The 14,311-nt window shown below is 39.0% G+C and overlaps 1 protein-coding gene across 7 annotated transcripts in view; it reads right to left on the bottom strand.

The window, feature by feature from the left end:
• Positions 1–14,311, bottom strand: part of EML4 (EMAP like 4) — a 162,996-nt gene that overhangs the window by 59,004 nt on the left and 89,681 nt on the right. For all 7 annotated transcript variants that reach the window (XM_056357045.1, XM_056357047.1, XM_056357046.1 and 4 more), the window contains one exon: positions 2,808–2,937. In XM_056357045.1, coding sequence (XP_056213020.1) covers positions 2,808–2,937 — 130 coding nt within the window. The remainder of the gene's footprint in view (positions 1–2,807; positions 2,938–14,311) is intronic.

The raw sequence follows: 14,311 nt of genomic DNA, 5'->3' as shown, positions 1-14,311 counted from the left end.
GGGAAGCAGTCATTTAATGCATCCAAAAATTCTTTCCAAATCCCAACTCAATGAGGCATTTCTTCAGTCTAAATGTGAGTAGTTGAGAGCTATTAGTATCTATCCTAATTGTGCAGATTCTCTAACTTCACTTTGCACGTTTCACCCTTTGAATCACAGCAGCTGGCAGCTATTGTGGAGGGTGGTCATTTCTGAAACATGAAGACTATTCCTACCAGCTGTTTTCAGAAGAACCTTTAGTCCCAAGGGAAATGATCAAACAGGTCTCTGTGACAGTCATCTGCAGTACAAAATACAAACCTGTTTCCAGCTCTGGTGATATACAAGCTATGCAGCATGTTTTTTTTTCTCAAGTGTTTTGACACCTCTATCACAAGTCAGTTCCAGACTATAGCACTAAAATTTTCCCAACATGTACATGATTTCATCTCTGTCAACTGGACATCTTCTACCAGCTGTTCATGGTACGTTCCTGGGCTGTGATTTTAGTGACAGTGGATATTTTAGCACACCTTTGTTGAAACGAGATGTGCTGCTGCTGTGCAGCTACGGAGCCATCAGACCATCTCCATGATCTCAGTGTTCAGGTTGGTAGAACAAGGATTAAACAGTCCAAGAAATAAAACTGTTTGTCTATAGAAGAAATTCTCAGAGATGGCAGGTCTACAGAGGCCAGAGCCCTAGAAATGTACAATATTAAGACAGACACCAAACTTCAACAATAATGCTCTGGACACAAGTGGGCCTTCTGTTATATGTGACTAGATGTATAGCTACATACATTTAGAACACAAAAAGTTACAGGCAGGCTATGGGGTCTCTTTGGTAAGTAAAGCATAATTCTACATCAAGAGATGACAGTGTCCACCGGCTGCACTAGTTCAACCTCCAACCTAAAGAAAAGCCTGGACAAGCTGGGGTGAAGTATCCCATGACCAGCTGGTACTTCCTTTTGGCCTTCCTCCTCTTCACGGTAACAAGAGTGTTAGGAACAGTCACGTTTACCCTAACTTTGTTAATGAAATGGGACTACTATTGACATTCACTTGTTTCTACCAGGAAAACTATTTGGTGTTTAACAATTTTGTTGTTATTAAAAGCACACATCCAGAAAGCCTGAGGTTAGACCTCTTCTTTCACCTTTCTTAGCTGGTAATTTTACGAAAAGGCAAGTCTATTTTCTTCCAAATACCAAACTAATTTCATAGAAGAATGCATAGACAGGAAAGTGAAAGGAACTGCTGGCAAAACAGCTGAGGAGAGGACTCGGGTCTTCCTAAACCAAGCCTTGAAGAAGGGAATCAAGTACCTTCAGCTGCACCGGAAGCACCAAAACCTCCACTGGACAGTTATATGGGGGCCCCGGGAGAGCTGCCCTCCCTCATATTAAGGTTTTCCTTTTTTCTCCTTTTGGCCTGTCCAGGTCTTCTTTTAAAGACCTTAACTCAGATGAAGGAGCTGCTGGCCACTCCACGCTGCAATTCTGCTGCAGTCAGGTGCAGAGCACCCAGTGAATCAAGAAGGTGATTCAGCGCAAATGCAAACTGGACATGACGGGGAGCGGGCTGGCTCTCACCAGAGCGCCAAGAGCCACAGGAGCAAGATTAATGGTAAAGCGCTAACTAAGAAATACCTTCCTGCAGGAATGTCTTTTGTACTGGTGCCTGTCACACTAGCAGACAGAGACATACTGTGATCTCTTTGGATTTATTGCTGAAAAGTAAACATAAGAATTCAATAAAAAGAAAGATATGCAGTGCCACACAATGGAGAAGAGCAAAGAGCAGGGCATTACCCTTGCTCTCCAAATTCCAAAGGGCATGAAAGCTTTTCCTGGTTTATTCTCATACAGTTTATATTTGCACATAGCATTTTTATTCCCTGAAGTATATAATTTCCCTGTATTGTTAGATAGCAGTGTATTTACACCCATGGTGGAAGATAAACCAACCACTGGATTTACTACAGCACTCTACAAAAGCCAAGAATTTGTTCACGTAATTCACCACAGTTAAAACATTAAAGTATTCTCTGCCCTGCGGCTGTTTCTGGCAGCCTGTTCTTTTCAACAAATAGGAAAAGTTGCAAAAAGCTGAAAAAAAAAATGCAAAACCTACTAACTGAAGAACCCATGCAATGACTAACAGACCCGCAGAAGAAAGTTATACACAAACTTTGTTTGCTGTATGCAGCTGAAACCATCACATGGAGGGGAAAAAAGTTAATGTTTGGTACTTAGCTTAACTTAAAAAAATAAGCAGTGTTATTTCTACGCATTTGAGATCTGATACAGGTATTCTTCATGAAGATTAAGTAGCCATAATTTGTGTTAAGATTTTCTAGGCAAAACCATAAATTTATCTTGCACAATCCCCTATTGTCTCACAGCTATTTTGCTATTGTCTACGCTTTACACTCCAGGAAATGAAGTCAGTTTTGTCCTTTAATTTCCTTGAAAAAAAAAGAGGAGGAAAAAAAAAAAAAGATGCAGATGAATACCAGAAGGAAGAATTTTCCATTTCTATTGGAAATATATCTACCTGTTCTGTCCCTTAGTGAGAATGCATTTTGGACACTATACACTATAGAAATACCCTCCACTCATGAATTCTTTTAAGAACCTGCTGTAAGCAGCCTAACAACACGGTACATCTCAAAAGTTTATTTGTGCCTTACTGGACTTCAGGAAGCTCTGCTGAGAGTCATGCAGAGGCAAAAAAATAAAATAAAATAAAAAAAAAATCAAACTTTTGCTCTTTGTTTTTGTTGGGTTTTTTTAAAAATCAAATTTAATTACAAGTCTGTACCTTTTTGCAGCAGATGAAAGAGTTTCTTTTCTGGCAACAGAAACAGATGAACTGTGGCTTGTTTTCCTGCTTCCTGTACTCCCGTTAGTTATACAGGACATTGAGATAGCTTCTCGAAGGGTTGGCTGACCTAGGGGGGGAAAAAAAACAATCATTGAAGAATGCAAGGTTTTACAGCTGTATCCAAAGATCCGTCTGAAAAACCAAAAGCTCTCAGATGTGGACCTGGTATCACACGGCAGGAGCCCCAGCATTCAGGACAACCATCTAGCCTATATCCAGAGACACACAGTCATGAAAGCTTTAACCTAGGCAGCTGGAGACAGGAGACCTGGAACACTAAGACAGGCAAAAATATGCCTTGAGAGGCACCAGCTTCTCCACTGCCACGCTGCCAGCAAATACTTCAATTCAGCGACATGCCACATTGCTTTCCAGTTGCGGTCAAAAGGAAGAATTATAGATTACAGCAAGCCTTGGGAAGCTGGTTGGCTCCAATAGCTGTGGAACAGCAGATCTAACTATTTCAACTCTGTTGTTCAAAACCATCACAGCTCAGATAACACCACACGAGGTTTGTTCCTTTCCATTTGTTTGGGTTTTTTTCCTAAAGTTAAAGAACTTGCACACAGAAGTCCTCCTCATACTGAAAAAATTACTAAGTTATTTAAGGGTTGTGATTCTAAGGGTTCAAAAATGAAGTTTTTCAGCTGCCCCTTCCATCTTAAAAAGGTATTGACCTTTGAGCATATGCACTATGGTATAGTTATTAAGTTTCTGGTAAAGTTCACTCCATAGAACATCTGCCACATCCAGTGAACATTACAGACTCCCTCCAGGGATGAATCAAGACTGTCTATGTGAAGAAGGCTGTTGTCTGTCAGATGCCCACTTCACTCATTGCAGAAGTTTGAAACTATGCAGTGAATGTGGGAGGGGATTGCAAGGAAGACAGGGAGGGAAGGCTCTTCTATTTAAAGAGCTGAATGCTAGCCCGGCAATTGGCTCCCAGACCTGCCTCTGCCACAGACCATCAGTGAAATACAAGGCATTTAACTCGAACCTGACATTTCACCCTTTCCTACTAATTGTGTCCCTCTCCTTTTTTGTGTGCCTCTCTTATCCTGAGTAAGACCTCAGAGAAAGTTTTCCCCCCTCCTCTTCCCAAGTGCTAAACTTGTGCTTTTCCCCTCTGAATCATTACATGCCCTGAAAAAAATCCCTGGGCTAATCTAACATTAAGCATTCAAAAATCAGCGGTCACTTTTGACCCCATCTCCACGCCACATCCCCGTTCCACAAGCAGCAAGTTGCTACTGCATCTCGTGGGGTCACCGTGTCCGGTCACTCTGACTTCACAGACAAGCACAAAGGACACAACTGACGGGAAAATAACAGGTCTGTGTTCGTTGCAGGCTTGGAATAGTGCGAGATAGATAAGGCATGAGGCCACACACTGAAGAAAAGCGAGGAGTAAAAAAGCAGCCAGGGGGAATCTACTGCTCGGCACACAAGAGGGCTAACTCACACAGATGCACCATTTGAACAATACCAGCATTTGGTCCATTTGTCACATTGCAGCTCTATCAGGCAGGCTGAGAGGCAAATCAATTCTTATTTTAAACCAGCAGTTTACATATGAGAGACACCCATCAAGGGAATATTAGATTTCAGAAGTATTTGGATGGAGGCAGAAGGGGGCTGACCTGTGCTAACCATGTACTGCTTCAAACGCACTGAGCACCATGTCACCACATCTGAAATTCAGATCAGGAAAGCCAAAAGGAGCACACAGAATATCCCAGGCAGAAATGAGAACAAAGGAAATCTGAAGAAAGTGAAGACACACTTGAATACAGAAACGCTGCAAGTATCATTGTTCTTCCTAAATTCTGCATAAATCACCTTAGCGTGATTCCTTCCAGCTGGTACTTCTTAAACACAGTTTCATTTGCAATCTACATATTTGGAATATAGATTTTATTTTAAAAAGTTAATATTCTGTACAAAACCTCTAAAGCTCAGAAGATTTTCACCCCTCTGCATAACTTAGATGCAAGAACAAAAGTGCATGAGCTTAAAAAGCACTTTTAGCATCAGAAGCCTATAAATTAGCTTATTTTATTTCCAGTGACAAAGTAAATCATCTTCTTTGAGGAAATGTGTAATATCAAGGATATGATTCACTCTTGAACTGTATATGACCTTAACATCTCCGTCTGCTCATTGCAATAGATCAATGCTTCTCCAACCATCACTATCATGGCCTTCAAGAAGAAACGTGAATCAGGAGACGTAACAGCGGTCATTCGCAGTACGGTGGGGAAAGCGTTCAGTGGAAACAGTAAAGAACAACAGGGCTACAGGCAGGGTAGAGGAACCTAATGAAATGGCAAACAAATTGTCTCACTTTTCTCAAGCAAGGAGCACGCTGCTATTTTGTTCGCTGATGACATCTAGAATAAATCCCCCTGCTAGGTGTGAAAAGCCTTAGCTCCTGCTTACGTCCAAGTACAAAACCGATTACAAACAAATGTACATCATTGTACACTCATGATGGGAATATGCGCTGCTCCACACAGAGATGAATGCAATAATAATATTTTTTTTAAAAAGGATCCATATGGCAGTTTGGGGGTTATTTGCTTTTCAGTAAAGTGGATATTGATGGTAGATCTGCAGAGTACCTCCTAATTTCAACAAGTGGCATGCAAAATTAAGTTTGATATTAAGATTTTTAATCAAAGTAAACCAATTTTTGGAAAATGACTAATGGTTACACATAACCCAGATCTCTTGATTCATTAATTTCTTGAAAAAGTGACTGAAACATTTGGACAGAGACCAAAACATTAATATCTAGGAAAAACTGCACTGACAGACTTGTTTCAAGCATCAAAAATATATCAGGCTTTCCTACACTCCAGAACAAAATCTTCGTCAGTCACAGTTGACTGTGCCACACAATGTGCAACAAAATGTAAAAAACAAAACAATGGAAAAAAACCCCCGAAACAAAACCCAAACCTCCCAAATCCCAAATGCAACACTCTTAAGCCTCCTTATAGACTCTCTGTGTATTCCATTTTAACTAGATACTCAAAACTGACCTTTAGAATACCTATTTTCAAAGAGAAAAATACTGAAAACTTCCACTAATCGCCGGCAATTATATGTAAAGAAAATGCATTTAAATGTTGAGCTATGAGAAGGGCAGGCAGGTTTAAGCCCTGTGCACATGGCAGGCAGCTGCGCAGTGAAGCCTGGCTGCCCACGGGGTCAGAGACACACAGCCACGGTCTTCCCAGCCAGGTCAGAACCCCAGGACACCAACCCACCAGTCCACACCATGCAGCTCTCCATGACTTTTAACCAGGGCATCTCTGCAGGCAAAAGATGTCAAAAATTAACAATGCTATAACCTTCTTTCTTCACTGCAGAGACAGTCCTTCATAGCAGTCAGGCAACTGCGCTTCAGAGACCCGGGACATAAAGAAGTAGCACAGGAGAACACAAATTCCAGATCAATTAACTAAAACAATTGAGTTCTCCCAGCGCTTGGATTGCACAGCTCTGCCAATATCATGTCATACGTCACCTGCTAGCATAAACAGTCTGAAATTTTTCAGACTGAATAGCACTCAGCTTTATCTGTTAGCTTGGAACAAAAAGCCAGACATAAACTGAACACAAAATGAAAGCCAGTGTATGGTGACCAGGATTAAAGCCAAATTGTCAGAGATCAAAGCGGTAAAAAATGTGGTTTATGGATAATGGATTCATCTCCGTTCCGATAATTTTCATAGAATAGTATCGAGTTCAAAAGCAGCATTTCATTAACATCTGTCAAGTATACAAGTGTGTGAATGAAAGATAAGTAGGATTAGAAAAAACAGACCACAATAAACTAAGAATCTATTTCCAACTCTTTATCAGCCTCGATTAGCTAAATGGGAAAGAGCTGAAGCCAAGCTCTAAGAGAGACAGTGGTAAGTTCTGAAAATGTGTGTCCTCTGATAACATAGCTTTTCCTTCCAAACATACATATAAGGTATTAGTGCTGAGGATCACTTAGTAAGTCACTTCTTTTTTCCACAAACCCAAAAGTTTCAGATTTTATGTTAAAACATAGTTTATCATGTTATTGATTGTGTTAACTGGAACAACAAGTTGCTTAATATCCTGACAGGTAAACTGCCTTTCTTCCAGAGAAAAACCCAGCCCTTCTTTCTCTTCTTCAAGTAATTTTGATTTGAAGTGTCTGCAGCTACAGTAAAATAACTTCTCTAGACTTCAAGTGGACTTAAAACAAAAAAGCTCAACAAAGTACATGTTACAAAAAAGGGATTTACAGTGTGTTTTTTTAAACTTTGGGGTTTGGTTGTTGGGGTTTTTTTGGTTTTGTTTGTGGGTGTGTTGTGGGTTGTTTGTTTTTTTCAACAGTAAGTCATACAATATCCAAGTCCTTCAACAACTTTAGATTACTTCATTTTCAGCAAAACTTGACAAAGATTTCTAGATTTCAAACATATTACATGGTGAGGTGTTTTGTGCAAATAAAACTGATGGGTTGAAGGACAGAAACCCAATTTAGTACTGTTACTAAAGCAGCATACAGTGTGTCTTCAGCCACGCTATTAGTTATCAGAGAACTCACACAGGTGAGCGACAGAAAACCTGACTGAAATAGTTCTAAGTTCAGCAGAACGTAAGATTTTATCTGCATTTCCTTCCTAAAATAGACATCAAAAAAGAACTAGAAATTATGACAAATTCTAAACTTACTTCAATATGTTACAATAAATTGAACCAAAGCAACTACCTGTAGTCATCACTCTGCTTCCAAAGTTTAAAAGGACACCAAGTCCCTCAGCTGATGGAAGATGCTGGCAAAGAATAGGTTGGGAGCACTAACACTCTTTTCAAATAGAGTACTGCATTCTGAAGGGTAGGGAAATATTTTCTTCGGCATTTTATTTTATTCCACTATTTTATTTACATAGTAAAAGTCAAATTCTCATTGAGACTTAAGTAGAAAAAAAATGTTCTCTTCTATCACGTGAACAAATGTTACAGATCAAGGTGAGATACTAGTTCTCAAATAATGACCAATATAAATCAGGAAAAAATAACTCTGTTCACTACCTATGGGTTATACTTCATCTTGTTTAATAATCCCATTTTAAGAAAAAAACAAGTTTTGAAAAACTTTATTATTCGTACAGTAATTATGTCTAGTTAAAAAAAAATGCTGTTTATACTTTTTACTGAAGCCAGATTTCACAGATCTCAGCTGACAACTGGCTATTAAACATACGTTATTTTTCATTTCCTATTAAAAGGAGAAGAACTGTGTGAATAAAGGCATGTAAATATGCAACAGTTTGAGAATGTATAGCTAATGCATTAATATCTTGAGATGCCAGTGAATCTCTCCCAAGAGGCAGGTAAACTAACTGCAATGTGAAGAATAATTACTTATCTATTTCAGAGATTTCCTACAAAAATTTTATAGCTAGTGACTTAACCTGTGAACACATGCATTTCTAACTATACCTGATCCTCCCAGGGACATACAACCAGTTTCTCAGGTGTTATGCTCTTATGAGTCTAGGGGAGCCATCCCCCTGCTCTGATGCTCAGCTCTTTGGGCAGGCATTTTAAAACCTACTGCCCAGGGAAACTGGAGACTTCTTTGCCATGGGACACCTAATTGCTTATTCAAACCACACAGCCCTTTTCCTCTTCCCTCCCTACTACCTTATTATTTTGTTACAATTCCCCAGAGGCACCATCTACTACTTCAATCAATTGCCAAATGAGCTACCTCCAAGCAGAGGAAGTAAAATTTCAACTATGGTAATCTGAAACAATTTGATATACTCTGGCGAACAGTGATGAAAGAGCTACTCAAGTGTTATGAACAACAAGCAGTTTTTATCTGAAAAAGTCAGTGGCACCATTTAACTCTTCCAACATTGCAATTCTTATTTTGAGAAGCATCACTGAAAACAGCGGAGTACTGCTCAGCAGAATTTGCCCACGCTGTTCTAAAGAAAGGCACAAAAACGCACAAAACGTATCCAAAATTTTAACAAACATATGGAAAAATACTGACACTTATCACCACAACTGAAAAATACTCCTCTACAACGCTCTGAATACCTTCTCCAATGAACAAGATTATTAGGTTACAGAAGTTAAAAAACCAAACCAAAACAAAACAATGGAATCTTTTTCTTCACTTCTCGTTCCTTAAAGTTGGTTTAGCTCGTTAGCAACCCTTAGTTTATTAGTGCCCTCTACAACCTACATCCAAATTCTTTGGATTAGGGAAAAATATTTGAAGAACATCAAGAATAGTAAGTGTAACAGAAGAGAAATAAAGTATTAAAGACAGAGGAGAAGACAAAAAAATGGGGAAGAAATGCAGAAAAAAATAATTTTAATGCAGAAAGAACAGATGGCATTAAAACTGATATCTGGAAAATCCATTAAGACCTCAAGAGTATCATTATTTGTTATGTGAGCATACAGCCTGCAGACTTCAATCGGACCATTCCCGTGAGCATAATGACACACATACAAGCTTGCCAGGTTAGTTTTAATATTGTGGATAAAAGCCTATATCCTACCTCTACCATAAGCATTTTCCTATCTACACCTATATTTTCTGTTCCTGTTTAACATCTACTGATTAGACAACATAAACATGTACCCAGTTATTCAAACAATTCTGCACATTAAAATGTGCTAAGAGTAAAATCACCAAGGCAAGTCTATCTTATGCTTTCATTAATGAAGCTTGCTGAACACCTGAATTCAATTTTTGTTAATGTAAAACAAAATGGCTTAATGTTATTAAAATGAAAACATTGTTGAGATAAGGTAAAAACTACATCAGCACTTTGCTTAAATTAGTGCAATGAGACAGAATTTCATGCAAGAGACTACTTAGGATTTTTCCTGTAGAAGGGAGACACTTATTTCACATGAAAGGAGGGATCAGGAAAGGAAGGAAAACTCTCCCTATTCCTATTCTAAAAATCCACTGCACAAAGGGGGAAAAAAACCCCAGCCAAACAATAATCTACATTCCCAGTACACAGCTGCTTTTGCAGGTCCCCAGTATCACTGTTTTAAATAAAAATAAAGCGTGGTAGACCTTCTCTGCAAACTGCCATCCGCTGTTTCAGTTTCATTTTGTGAGTTGAATTTACATATGAGTTATTTGATACTAATCCTTGTTGGAAGTGATGGGAAATGTTCCTTCAAAGTTTTAACCTGTGACAACCCTCCTCGTCACTTCCGAGTCCAGAAAGAGGACATGAACTCCTTTCTCTACAGACGTACTTTCTGGTAGATGACCACTTTTTCAAGCAAGAGCTCATACCTCAGTGATACGATTAGTCTGAGGTATTTTATTGGTGCCATTGTGTGCCACAAACTCATCTCCACACCCAGAGCCTGAGGGATGGATTCTCCTGTTACACACATTTTGACACCCTGGAAGATTTTAATAGGTTTACCAGGCACCAGCTGTGAGCCAATCTATCTTGCTGGCAGCCACAAGTACCAGACCGCTTTATGTCTTCCTTTTCTTCAGCGTCCAGGTAATCTTTGTTTTTGCAATTTTTTGTGAAAGTTAACAGCATCAATCATGCATCAACAGCAGAGACATGTGGCAACAAGAACACTGAGCTGCCAAAAGCAAAGAACTTCCCACCAAAGAAATCCTTCTTACCAACCATCTATTCAAAAAGAAGAGAGAAAGAAAGGAAGAAAAAAACCCAACCCACAAATGCACCCACAAACTAAGGTCCCCCCAGCCCCGTAGCTGCTGGGGACCTGTTCTATAGTCAAGCCCTTTCACATTTCTAATCCCCAACACTATCTTTGGACCCAGTAATTTCTCCTTTGTTATTAAGGATGTAGTTATTCGTAGCTGTGTGTCACAATGGAGAAGTACTATTGTAGCTTTATTATTTTGAAAAGATTTTCTCTATTTACAATGACTTTGCATTGAGAAATACTGAAAAGGAAACAAGCCACATGCGAAGACTTCCAGTCTGCTTTTCACCGTGCAATGACAGGTGCTAATTCTGTTGCAATCCCTACTAAAGGTACTTCCTTCATACAGTATCTCCATTTCATGCTTTACTAGGAGGCACTAAAGTGGCTAAAAAAAAATCTCACCCTGTAGATTGTCTCATACAGTTCACAAATCACCTATCCCTGTACGAAGAGCAGCTTGCTTCTGAGACAGGGCTGGACAGACAAAATCATAGGTAGTAACCTCCTGATCAATAGCCCACAGCGTAGAAATAAAAATCTACCCATGCCCATATGAATTTTTTCACTGAAGACTGGATTAAATTCAAAATAAGCATGCAACGAAAACATAGGGAAAAAGAAAAACAAAGACTACAAGGATAATGCAAAACAAATTATCTATTATCTTCAGCTATGGTTGACCCAATCTGTCAATCTCAAATAAATGAATAAGAAAAATAAGAACATAATTAGCTCACCAGGTATACAATTCAGACAAAATATCACAAAGGATGAAGAGATCTCTTTTTCCACTAAGCTGGACCATCAACTTTAGAATGGGAAAAATCAGTGAAAAAGTGATCGGGATTGTACCTTCAGGCACGATTCACAGCCTGCACACAACACTTACTTATAGCCTATAGGAAACTTCTATTCAAAGACACTGCTGAGGTGGCAACAAGAAAAAAAACGGAGAGGTTTCCTAAAAACACATTTCAGCAGCAAGTAGGAAAGACTCCTTCAAACTAGGTTAGATATCTTCTGTTACTCAGACTAAAAATCTTTCATTTGATGGGAAGATTCAAAATGGTTTTTCTCCAGTACCATCATTCTTGTAAGTTCGGTTTATTTTATAAGTATTTATCTCACTGTGTTGCCATCCTTCAAATTAAACGCATCTCTCTCAATGTATTCAGAAATACATACACATCTATTCTCTTTACTCACCATTTATGTCAGCATGTATTTTAAGGGCTGTTGCGGAGACAAACACTTCTGTGAATCAAAGACCATTTATTTTTTTTTAAAAAAAGAAAACCTACCTTTAATATTTACCATGAAACTGCAATTGTGTAATGCAGAAATCCAGATTCTTGACAGGATCATGAACACCATAATGAGTTTTAGAGGAATACAATTACCTTTGCAGCAACCATAACTTGACTAGTAAAAGCCTGTTTCATACCCCTAAAATAATTAAAAAAAACTTAACGACTTCTTTGAATGTTATTTTTGTATGACAATCCAGATCTTCTGCTAATCCCACTTGTTCACAAAACCAGTACGCATTTCTCTCTCCTAAAACATTTCAGGAGTTCTTTATCTATTGAACTCAACATACAGAAATCAAAAGTAGGACCTAAGGTATTGCAAAAAGGTATGTATGAACTTGTTTTGAAGTATTTATTAAAATACTGATATTTAGGATTAAATTAAAGTCAATCTCAAGCTTCACATCTAATTTTAAACTTTTGTACAAAATTCCAGTGACTTTATGTGAACATTTTATTTTATGACATCTTTATACCGTCTATATGCAGCTGGTTTAATGATAAACAGTGAAGTTAATGTGTGGCATGGTGATATTAGGTAACTGAACACAAAGGGGACACATCCACCACAAATTAAATACTCTGCCAATTAGTCTTAACTCATTTAAGTTCAATGTATTAGCTCATATGTGTACATCTCCGCCTCTGCCCCCGTAACTTTATTCAGTTACATGATGTTGTCAATTAATTGGTATAGATGTAATAGCTGAAGCTATTTAGACATTCTACCACTACACTCCAAAAGAATTAATTAATTTTTCACCGAACAAATTCACCTAGAGGACTCAGGATGGCCCCAAGACCCCCAGAGTCACAGTAACAAGACAATCACAAGGCATTTTGCAGAACGCAGCAAGTTTGCCCTGTCTGCGCACGGTTTGCTCAGTACTAGACAGCTCCGAGCCAAAGGCCTTCAGCCACGCTTGTGCGTATCCCAGCTCCTTTGCATTTCAATGGGAAGATATGGTTCTATGTTGCACACGTTTTGCCCACAGTTCTCCACGTGGACATTTTCTTTTTTTCATAATGGGACAGCAGATAGCAGAGTGATTTAGTTGAAATATTTGCTAGAGCTATATTTATAGAGTTAGAGCAAGAGGTCTCAAGCTGGGTGAGACCAGAGATGCATAACAGGTAGAAAAAAGCTGTATTTCTACGCAGGGATGACAAAAGCCTACCATTTAGCAAGCAAGAGAGAATAGCAAGATTCAGAGCCCAAGCCAATTAAGCGTCATCACTTCTTTCCATCTGGCAGAGAGACTGCAAAAACACTTAATTAAGAAATTTGATCTCTCTGCCACATCTGAAATAATTCAAACTTCCAGCATTTTCAGCTGTATAATGCAGCCGTACAAACAAAGATAGGCTATGATGTGTCAGGTTAGTGTTAAACTGGCACTGGTGTAATGGGGGCACTCCGAGGCTGTAATACAGGGACTGATCCTAAAGAACTCTATACTGCACAGTGTGATGGGGATACATGCATTTATGGCAAATTAGAATATGACCTAACCTTTTATTTATTCAGGGGCTTAACATATACCACAAACATTCACAGCTGTAGTTCTCTCCGAACACACCACATTAAGCTGGAGCAAATTCAAAGAACTCTATTCAAAGAGTTATCCAGAATAGAAAGGGAAATGTTTGTGGAGGGGAAGTATGTAAAAATTTGTGTAAACAGCATTGAGTTTCTTTACGACAATCATGTATTTCAAAGTTGCAATATAAAAGTTACTAGTCACTAACCAAAACAGATACTGCTGAGTGGCTACTTGGCCACTTCTTACAAGAAACCTACTGATTTTGAGTTATCTCTGTAGATGAACAGTAACTATATTCAGAAAGCTTCCTTATTAGATGGCAATGTATTTTGTTGGGGTTTTGTTCCTTTTTGGTTTTTTTTGGGGGGGGGGGGGTGTGTGTGTTTTGTTTTGTTTTGGGTTTTTTTTTTGTTTTGTTTGTTTTTTTTTTTAAACTTTAGGACATGGTGAAACATAGCCTGTAATATGCCCCTTCAGCTGAGCAATTTCTAGGTGAAGTCAAAGCCAACACTCACAACTGCTAACAAACAAAGCCCACTGCTTTACCTTGAGGGTGGTGAGGCACTGGCACAGGCTGCCCAGAGAAGCTGTGGATGCCCCATCCCTGGAAGCGTTCAGGGCCAGGTTGGATGGGGCTTTGAGCAACCTGGTCTGGTGGAAGGTGTCCCTGCCCATGGCAGGGGGGTTGGAACTGGAAGATCTTTAAGGTCCTTTCCAACCCGAACCAGTCTATGATATGCCCCAGAACCCCCAGTGGCAGGTTAAAGACCGCAGCTGTAAAACATTTCACCACTTAAAATTAAAACAGGAACCTTTTCACAAGAAGGTAAGTTTTCAGGGGTGTCACATACATTTA

This window comes from Falco biarmicus, chromosome 12, assembly GCF_023638135.1.
Source record: "Falco biarmicus isolate bFalBia1 chromosome 12, bFalBia1.pri, whole genome shotgun sequence".
Taxonomy (NCBI): domain Eukaryota; kingdom Metazoa; phylum Chordata; class Aves; order Falconiformes; family Falconidae; genus Falco; species Falco biarmicus.
This window is presented reverse-complemented; position numbering and strand designations above follow the sequence as displayed.